The sequence below is a fragment of the Herpailurus yagouaroundi genome, unplaced genomic scaffold (assembly GCF_014898765.1).
Source record: "Herpailurus yagouaroundi ecotype Mexico unplaced genomic scaffold, PumYag 163, whole genome shotgun sequence".
Taxonomy (NCBI): domain Eukaryota; kingdom Metazoa; phylum Chordata; class Mammalia; order Carnivora; family Felidae; genus Herpailurus; species Herpailurus yagouaroundi.
This window is the reverse complement of record NW_024412404.1, coordinates 35,153,410-35,162,737: the sequence shown is the minus strand read 5'-3', so window position 1 is coordinate 35,162,737 and position 9,328 is coordinate 35,153,410. Positions and strand designations below refer to the sequence as shown.

The 9,328-nt window shown below is 37.0% G+C and overlaps 1 protein-coding gene and 1 long non-coding RNA gene across 6 annotated transcripts in view; one reads left to right on the top strand and one right to left on the bottom strand.

The window, feature by feature from the left end:
• Positions 1-3,336, top strand: part of LOC121037025 (cytochrome P450 2C21) — a 47,074-nt gene extending 43,738 nt beyond the window's left edge. For all 5 annotated transcript variants that reach the window (XM_040485920.1, XM_040485924.1, XM_040485923.1 and 2 more), the window contains one exon: positions 2,975-3,336. In XM_040485920.1, the coding sequence (XP_040341854.1) occupies positions 2,975-3,156 (182 nt within the window). In that variant the 3' untranslated portion in view covers positions 3,157-3,336. The remainder of the gene's footprint in view (positions 1-2,974) is intronic.
• LOC121037028 (uncharacterized) overlaps positions 1-7,964 on the bottom strand; it is a 21,310-nt gene extending 13,346 nt beyond the window's left edge. Inside the window, exons 1-2 of the long non-coding RNA XR_005793580.1 lie at positions 7,935-7,964; positions 7,724-7,786 (exon numbers count right to left, since the gene is read on the bottom strand). This is a non-coding gene — a long non-coding RNA (uncharacterized LOC121037028). The remainder of the gene's footprint in view (positions 1-7,723; positions 7,787-7,934) is intronic.
• Positions 7,965-9,328: the final 1,364 nt, after the last annotated feature.

Sequence of the window (9,328 nt, the reverse complement as noted above, 5' to 3'; positions counted from 1 at the left end):
TTCCAAGTCTGAACACAAGAGGCATTTTAGCAGTTTGTACTTGGAAAGGCCTCTTCCCCTACCACTGTCGCCCTACCCCACCTTTTGCTTTTTTTTCAGTCTCAGGTGATTGTGGGCTGTGTTCAAAGACATTAAATTTATAATTTCAAGGGACAGAGAAGGTAAAAAAAAAATTTTTTTTTAGAGTTTCAGTGTAATTACTATTTAAAATTTAATTATTCTTTTAAGTCCTAAACAATATTGTTCCAAATTGTAATCTTCTGTAGTATCTGTAAACATTTTGAGAGAAATAGACCAGGTTTGGGGATTGGTAAAGAGAGGTAAGCTTTGACCTGTTTCTAGAGTTGCATCTCTGGTTTTGTAGAGCTTTGAAAGAGAGTTGTTTCTAATTCCTCAAAGGACTGGATTACAGCCTGAATATCACGGGATTGGCCCTTTTTTTTTTTTTTAACTAAATTTGCTTTTTTATATCAGGCAGATTTTTTATTAAAATGGGAATCAAAAGATTCATGCCTTTGTAAAGTCTGTGTGAAGCATTTTAACAAAAGCCTTCTTTCTGGTTGCACAATTTAATCTGGGCTTCTAACAGTCCCTGAATATTGGCCTTTCCCTGATCATTTGCCTAGGAGAAATTTTGGTCATGTTTCCTCTCTGAAGGGAGGGTTGTGACTAGTGATTAATCTTTTTAATTTCTCTCTAAATTTGCTAGGATCCTTTGAAAGTAGAGGTTAAAAGGGCTTGATAATTTAAAAGCTTTGCAGCTGTCCAGGGGACACAAATTCTTTTGCCTTGGGGGTCTAGGATACACTAGCCAAGTACATTGCCTAGGAATGCCTGAAGCTGTCATAAACTAATTACAGTGCCCTGGAAGGTAGAAGCAAAGTCAGCCTTATTGCTTTTGTTAAATTCCTTTCCTGGCTTTCAGCAATTACATGAGCAGCCTGTAGAATTTGAACGTAGAGATGAAGTTGGAGTGCTCTCTGTAAATCCTTATAGGGAAAGGGAAGTTAAAATAGGCATTTTAGGGAGAATTTATGTTGTATGTGGACCTTTATTTTAAGTCTAGTTCCTCTTCTTTCATCTTATCAAGGGAATCCCTGAGGCTAGCCATTCAACTAAGTTTAAAATGTTTTTCTTCTTTTTTCAAACATTAACTAATTTAAAGGATCTGTCGGGCCATTGATGAGTAGGATCTCTTATGAGCAACTCAAACCAATAAGCCTTTTAATGCCTTAACCAAAGATACAAGAGGTGTCCAGAGAAAGGGCATAGATGACACAGCCCTCATGATCCAAAAGTTTACTCCCATAATTAATCTAAGAAAGCAGAGGCCTTCATTGCTGGTCTCCAACAAAATCTTGAGATGCTTCCAGTCAAAGACAATAATCCATGACACTAGGCATGTGCTCCTATAATGGCAGTTTCCAGCACTAACAAGAAATGAAGGTTGAGAATATAAAGGCTCCTATGGGCTGGGACTTCTCATGACAAACACCCTTGAGAGCTGGCATGGCCAGACAGAAAGAGAGAGAGACTCATATCCCTCTTCCTTTCAATTGGACATTAAGGTGCACCCAGATAGGTGTATCTCCTCCAGATGGTGGAGACCAAAGAGCATATTATCACTGCTCACAAAGCCAAGCTCTTAGAAGCTTGTTCTATGAACAAGACAAAGGGAAAAACCCTATCTGGTTTTTCTTTCAGCTAAATCTTGGGTGTCTTGGAGCCACACTCATTCCTAAGAGGAATGTGCCACAGAGTTGGGGATTGTGTATTGTTTTCAAGTGTACCTCATTACACAGCTGTTTCCTTGAGGTTGGCAGGTGGCCAAGTGTTAATCTAACCTGTTCTGTGACCAATTTATCCTATCACAGGAACCTTCTTAAGGTGCCAAGTGCTCTAATAGCTTTTAAGTGTTCGACCCGCACCCACCAGTTTTGCAGCTTTGGTTTCCAAGATGTCCTTTAAACAGCAGGCTTATAGGGCCTATGCCTGCTTTCTGCCCTATGCTAATTCCTTATTATGACAAACAACATAAGAGAAACAAGGAAAACAAAGACTATCTCTGGTTAATCTATTTCCTCCAAAAGAGTGCTCTACCAAATTTACCAAGAGTTGCTAAGCCCAAGGACCTAGTTACACAAGTATTTTCTCCTGCTAATCTGAATTTAGAAAGAGAGAATGACTCTCACCGTTCTTGCTCTATCAGACTCCTCAGATTCCAGGAGACTGACATGGTAGGAAATCTTACCTTCTGTCGGCTCTAGGTCAGATGTCCCAAGGATCTCCCAGCCACAGCTATGTTTGTGACAAGCAGCATCCAGTGTGTTAAAGTGTACTACCAACTAGGCCAGGTGTCCGGGATGAAAAATTTTCTTCTGCCTTTCAAGGTCCTTCCCAGCTAGACTAAAAAGTGAAATTGACATGAGACAGATTAAGAGGAGAAAATCAAATTTAGTTTCATAGATATGGGGAATCCACAGACATGAAATTTCAAATACAGTCAGGCAACATGAGGTTTCTATGACGTCCTGAGCTAAGGAGAGGGGAAGGGGTCTGGGGATTCACAGGGAAGGAACACCGTTAGCGGGAAGGTGAGAGAGATGTTTCAAAAACAAAGGTCTCCCTGTTACGCAGAGAAGTTTCTTAGGTAAAGAAGAATCTCTGTTAATTGCTCTCTTCTTGGTATAAGCTGGAAGTTGAGGGAGAGGTAAGGAGCTTTTCTTGAATCTGCTGGGTTTTGATTGCTTTTAACTAAAAATAATTTTTATGCCAAAGTGGCCCATCTTGTGGTGACTTGCCCTGGCCTTTACACATGCCCACAGAAACGTACTGAGGAAATGAAGGTAACCAGGTTTCAGTGTAGACAAAAGAAGGCATAGGTTAATTAGTCTATTAATATATTTATTTTCTTCCCTGTGTGCTGACTCAGAAAAAAAATTAAATGAGTATTTAATTTATGTGTCATTTTTAGGAAAGAGAGTTTGTATTGGAGAAGGCCTGGCCCGCATGGAGCTGTTTTTACTACTGACCAACATTTTACAGCATTTTATGTTGAAATCTGTGGTTGATCCAAAGGACCTTGAAACTGCCCCAATTGTCAATGGGGTGGGTGCTGCACCGCCCGTATTTAAGCTGTGCTTCATTCCAGTCTGAAGAAAGGTCAGGCCTCATGTGAACAAGCCAGATGCTTTCTGTCCTGTGTGTTAGCTGTATGACATTCCTGACCCTGTCTCTTCTAATTTTCCTCATCCTTTCAGATTCAGTTCAGATTTCCCCACATGGAACAAAAACTCACTTTCCAATAAAATTCTTTTTGTAATTGTGAGATCTTAAGCTGTATCTCGTCTGCAGTGTATACCAAATGTAAGAGACTTCAAATGTCATATTGAATATTAAAAATTATCCTGAGTTAAAAAAGTTTTTTAAATATATAAAATTTGCTCGTCTCTTACTCCAGTTAGCTCTCCAGGGGAATAATCTCTTGATAGTTTGGCATGTACAATTTGTTTTTTTCCCAATAATTATTAAAAAATAACTGGGGGGGGGGCACCTGGGTGGCTTAGTTGGTTAAGCATCCCACTTGATTTCAGCTTAAGCCATGATCTTGCTGTCATGAGATCGAGCCCCATGTCAGGCTCTGTGCTGAGCTTGGAGCCTGCTTGGGATTCTCTCTCTCTGCCCCTTGCCTGCTTGTGCTCAATCTCTCTCAAAAAAAAAAAAAAAAAAATCGTGTGTGATGCATGTTTGTGTATACATGTATGTATAAGTATATACATGCAGGGAGAAAACAGAAGATCATTCTAGCCAGAGGCAATAACATGAGATAAAACTTGAATTTGCTGCTCTGTCCAAGGATGCCCTTCCTGTTTTCCCCTACTGGTTAAACACACAAATGGAGACACACACACATACACAGACATAGTAAGGCAAAGAATAGGGGAAGGTGATGTGTATGTATTGTTATATTTGAATACACATATCAGAAATATGGGTTTTTATGTATGTGTGTATACACATATATTTATAATATACCTATGATTTGCTGGTGACATATTTTTACAAGTCATATAAATAAAAATACCCTGTTGTATGGCTATAATTTTTAAAATTATCTCCTTATTCAAGGGTATTTATTTTTGAATTTTTGTTGATATAAAAAAGGCTGCTATATGTGTCTTTCATTATTCAGGAATAAATGTGAAGTGGCTGCACATACATGTGCACTTTTATTTTTCATACATACTGAAGCATAAGACAAAAATTATGTGTCTGTTTACTTTTCTATCATGAGTATATAATCAAAACACTATTTGACCAAATCCTTGTATAATATTGAGGATTGAATTCTTTGGTAGATTTAGTAATTTTTAACTAAAACTTCATAGATTTTCAAGTAGGAAATCCCATCACCTGTAAATATTTCATTGCAATGACCAGGAATTTCCAGAAATAAATAACATCTATATATCTAGGTCTTGGTCTCTCTGTCTCTGTCTCTTTCTGACTTATCACACACACGTGCATATAAATTTGTCAGCATGGGAACAAGATGAAAGCTGTGAGGATTTGTGGGGACAAGATAACAGAGGGCTTGGGAAATCTATATCGGGAACTCTGATACTTGTATGATTTTATTCTTGAGGTGATTTCTGATTTGAAATCAGGTGCTGAGTGGCTGAAAGGCTAACTATAAAATATTTAAGAGCCTTAGAATCTGAAAAGAATTTTTGCAGATTCTCCGGAGTAGAAGAAAAAGAATAGAGACCAGAGCTGGCCAAGTAAGAAGGACCAAGTAAACACCTCCACTTGAGCTGAAGCCTGAAAGTCTTGGGGGAGCTACACGCAAGGATCAAGAATAAACCTGGGGACGCCTGGCTGGCTCAGTCGGAAAAGCATGCAACTCCTGATCTCGGGGTTGTGAGTTTGAGCCCCACGATGGGTATGGAGATTACTGAAAAATAAAATCTTAAAAACAAAAGCCTGAAGCTAAACAGGCTGATTACTAGTAAGGAAATTTAATCAGTAATCAAAAAACTCCCAATAAAAACAAGTCCAGGACCAGATGGCTTCACTAGTGAATTCTACCAAACATTTAAAAGAAGACCTAAAACATATTCCCCTTAAACTATTCCAAAAAATAAGTGAAGGATAAAAAAAAAAAAAAATCACATGATCTCAATAACTTCGGAAAAAGTATTTGACAAAATTCAACATCCATTCATGATAAAAGCTCTCAACAAAGTGGGCTCAGAGTGAACATACCACAATATAACAAAGGCCATATCTGACAAACCCACAGCTAACATCAACCTCAACGGTGAAAAACTTAGAGCTTTTCCTCTAATATAAGGAAACAAAGGTGCCCAATCTCACCACTTTTATTCAACATAGTACTAGAAGTGCTAAGCACAGCATTCAGATAAGAAAAAGGAAAAAAGGGGGTGGCAGGGGAAGAAAACACATCCAAATTGGTAAGGAAATAAAATTGTCACTATTTGCAGATGATGTGATCCTATACAGAGAAAACACTAAAGCTTCCTCTGTGTATAACTTTTGACTCCCTCAAAACTTTACTAAAGCCTACTGTTCACCAGAAGCCTTACTGATAACATAAACAGTTGCTTAACACATATTTTGTATATTAGGTAGTGTATTCTTATAATAAAGCAAAGCTAGGGAAAAAATATTAAGAAAATCATGAGAAAATATATTTACAGTACTGTATATTTTTATTAAAAAAATTTAAAAATAAATATACAGTACTATATATTTCAAACCTCTGCTGGTCACAGGTCAATTGTATATACAATGGAGTATTATTCAGCCATAAAAAAAAAATCTGCCATTTGCAACAACATGGTTGGATCTTCAACACGTTATGCTAAATGAAGTAACTCAGAGAAAGACAAATACTGTATGATCTCACTTATATATGGAATCTAAAAAACTGGATAGACACAGAGAACAGATTAGTGGTTGCCAGGGGTGGGTGGTGGGGTAAATGAGTTAATATGGTCAAATGGTACAAGCTTCCAGTTGTAAGATGAGTAAGTTGTGGGGATGTAATGTATAGCATGGTGACTATAGTTAACAAAACTATATCATATTGTTGAAAGTTGCTAAGAGAATAGATTTTAAAAGTTCTCACCATATGCAAAAAAATTGTAACTATGGAGGGAGGCTTGTGTTAAATAACCTTATTGTGGTAATCTGTAATATATACATATATCAAATCATTATGCTGTACACCTTATGTTTATACAATGTTATATGTCTGATCTCAAGGCTAGAAAAAATTCCTTATATAAAAATTAAAGAAAAAAACTTTATATTGATTTTATATGGCTTTAAGCAAAGATAAAGGACTTTCCAGAAAGGGTTTCTTAGTATTTACAACAATTGTATAAACTATATAAATGCATGTTGTACTGGGAATTAATGCTTCTAGCTCATCAGGAGCTTTGTGTCCTCCTGTTGGTAAATACATGAGAAATCTGAAGTGTTCTGCGTATGTAATTTTTTCTCTTTCATCTCAAAAGAAATAAAATAGCCACACAGAATGGTATAAATGAGCTAGGTCAAAATATAAAGGAGATTGCCCTGTCCCAGCAAGTACTTTATTTACATTTTTTTTTAAAGACTTATTTTTGAGAGAGAGAGAGTACAAGCAGGGGAAGGGCAGAGAGAGAGGAGGACAAAGGATCTGAGGCAGGCTCTGTGCTGACAGTGGAGGCTGAGCAGATGTGGGGTTTGAACTCACAAACCTTAAGATCATGACCTGAGCCAAAGTGAGGTGCTTAACCAACAGAGCCACCCAGGCAACCCCCTCACCCCCCGCTGCCAACCCTCAGGAAGGACTTTAAAGTTAAATCTTTAGCTCAAGCCATAGTCTGACCACACAATTACTGCAGAAAACAAAGAGCAAATAAAGAAATAGAAACCTGGCTATGAACTCCAAATAGATTCCCTAGCTTGCTCAAGAGAGTTTGATAGAATTTTTCCATGTTCTATGAAATGTTTTCTCAACAAATTAGTTTACCTTGACTTATCTCCAAATTAAATAACTAATGAATTAGATTATAAATTTTCCTCAATTCAACAGAACTCTTTTTTAACTTGACTATAAAGGTTAATAAACATTTATATAAATTCAAAACAAAAGAAAATCTCTAGATGGGGCGCCTGGGTGGCTCAGTCGGTTAAGCATCCAACTTCGGCTCAGGTCATGATCTCACGGTCCGTGAGTTTGAGCCCTGCGTTGGGCTCTGTGCTGACAGCTCAGAGCCTGGAGCCTGCTTCAGATTCTGTGTCTCCCTCTCTGACCCTCCCCCGTTCATGCTCTGTCTCTCTCTGTCTCAAAAATAAATAAAACATTTTTAAAAAATTAAAAAAAAAAAAAATCTCTAGAAAAGAAAACTTGGACTTCTGACACTTAAAATGGCAGATTTTTTTTTTACTCTGTAACTCAGAGCAGAAAATTTTAACTGTGCCTTAAAATAAATGACCTGAATTACTAGTTTGCAAGATAATAAACTAATGAATGCAAATTGAAAGAAAACCATACTAAGTAAACTTTAGTAGTAATTTTAAAAATATCAGATAATAAGAAAACCCCAAATATATGTAAATTAAACCACACACTTTCTAAGTCATCATTGGGTGAAAGAATAAGTCACAAGAAAAATATTTTTAATTGACTAATAATGAAAATACAACTTACCAGAATTTATGGGGATACATCCAACACAGGACACTTAGAGGAAAACTTAAAGCTTTAGAATACCTAAAATAGAAAAAGAAGAAAAGTCCCAAGTCAATGATATCATCTCCCACTTTAATAAAATATAAGAGAGAACATTAAATTCAAAGCAAGCAGGAAGGTGGAAATAAAATATAAAAGCAGAAATGAATGAAATAAAAAAGAGGAGCACCTGTGTAGCTCAGTTGGTTGAGTGTCCAACTCTTGATTTCAGCTCAGGTCATGATCTCACAGTTCATGGGATGGAGCCCCACATTGGACCCTGCATTGACAGTGAGGAGCCCGTTTGGCATTCTCTCTCTCCCCCTCTCTGCCCCTACCCTGCTTGTGTGTGGGTACATGAGTACACATGCAATCAGTCTCAAAATAAATACATTTCTCTCTCTTTTGAAAAGAGAGAGAAAAGCAGAAGAGAATAACTAATGAAAGCAGAAATTGACGCTTTTTTAAAAAAAATTAACAAAATTTATAAACCTCTAGCTACAAAAAAAATGGAAAACATACATTGTACTGATATCAGTAATAAAAGAAGGGACATCACTATAGTGCCTTCAGAGCATTAAAGAATAAGAGATTATTATAAACACCTTTGACAACCCATGTAAGATGGACAAATTCCTTAAAAGACACAAGATCCATGCATGGGCACCTTGGTGGCTCAGTTGGTTAAGCATCCAATTCTTGACTTCAGCTCAGGTCATGATCCCAGGGTCATGGGATTGAGCCCCATGTTGGGCTCTGCACTGAGAGTGCATCCTTCTTAAGATTCTTTCTCTCCCCCTCTCTCTGCCCCTCCCCTGCTCATGCTGTCTTTCTAAAATTAAAAAAATTAAAAGAAAAAAAAAGACACAAAATCCCATATCTAACCCAACAAGAAATGGTAAGCTTGAGCAGCCCTACATAAATTTTAAAAGTTGTGTTAGTAATTAAAAACTTTCCAGCAAAGGAAACTCCAGGCTCATATGGCTTCATTGGTTAATTCTACCAACAATTAAAGGAAAAAGGAAAAAAACAACAACAACAACATATCAATACTACACAAAATCATTCAGAAAAGTAAAGACACTTCTGAACTCATTTTATGAGGCCAGTAATACCCTGATTTCAGAACCAAAGACATCACAAGGCAAAAGAACTACAGATCACTAACGTTCATAAACATAGATGCAAAAAGACTTAACAAAACATTAACAAATTGAATTCAGTATTACACTAAAGGTATCATATGTCATGACGAAGTGGAGTTTATCTTCAGCATGTACGGTTGGTTTAACATCTGAAAATCAATCAGTATAATTCACAATATTAATAAAGGAGAAAACTATGTGATTTTTTTCAGTGGATACAGAAAAAGCATTTAACAAAGCCTAATAGCCTTTCCTGTGTTAAAAAGAAAACCACAGGCCCCCCAAAAGAGTCACTTATATTAAGGTCCCACATCAGCACCCCAAGACATAATGCCTAGCCTAACTGCAGTTTCAACCCACCTAGGAATGTAATCTTTAACCAGTCAACATAAAATTCACTAGTCAGCACTAGGAAATTTACGGATAGACCACTTCTGTT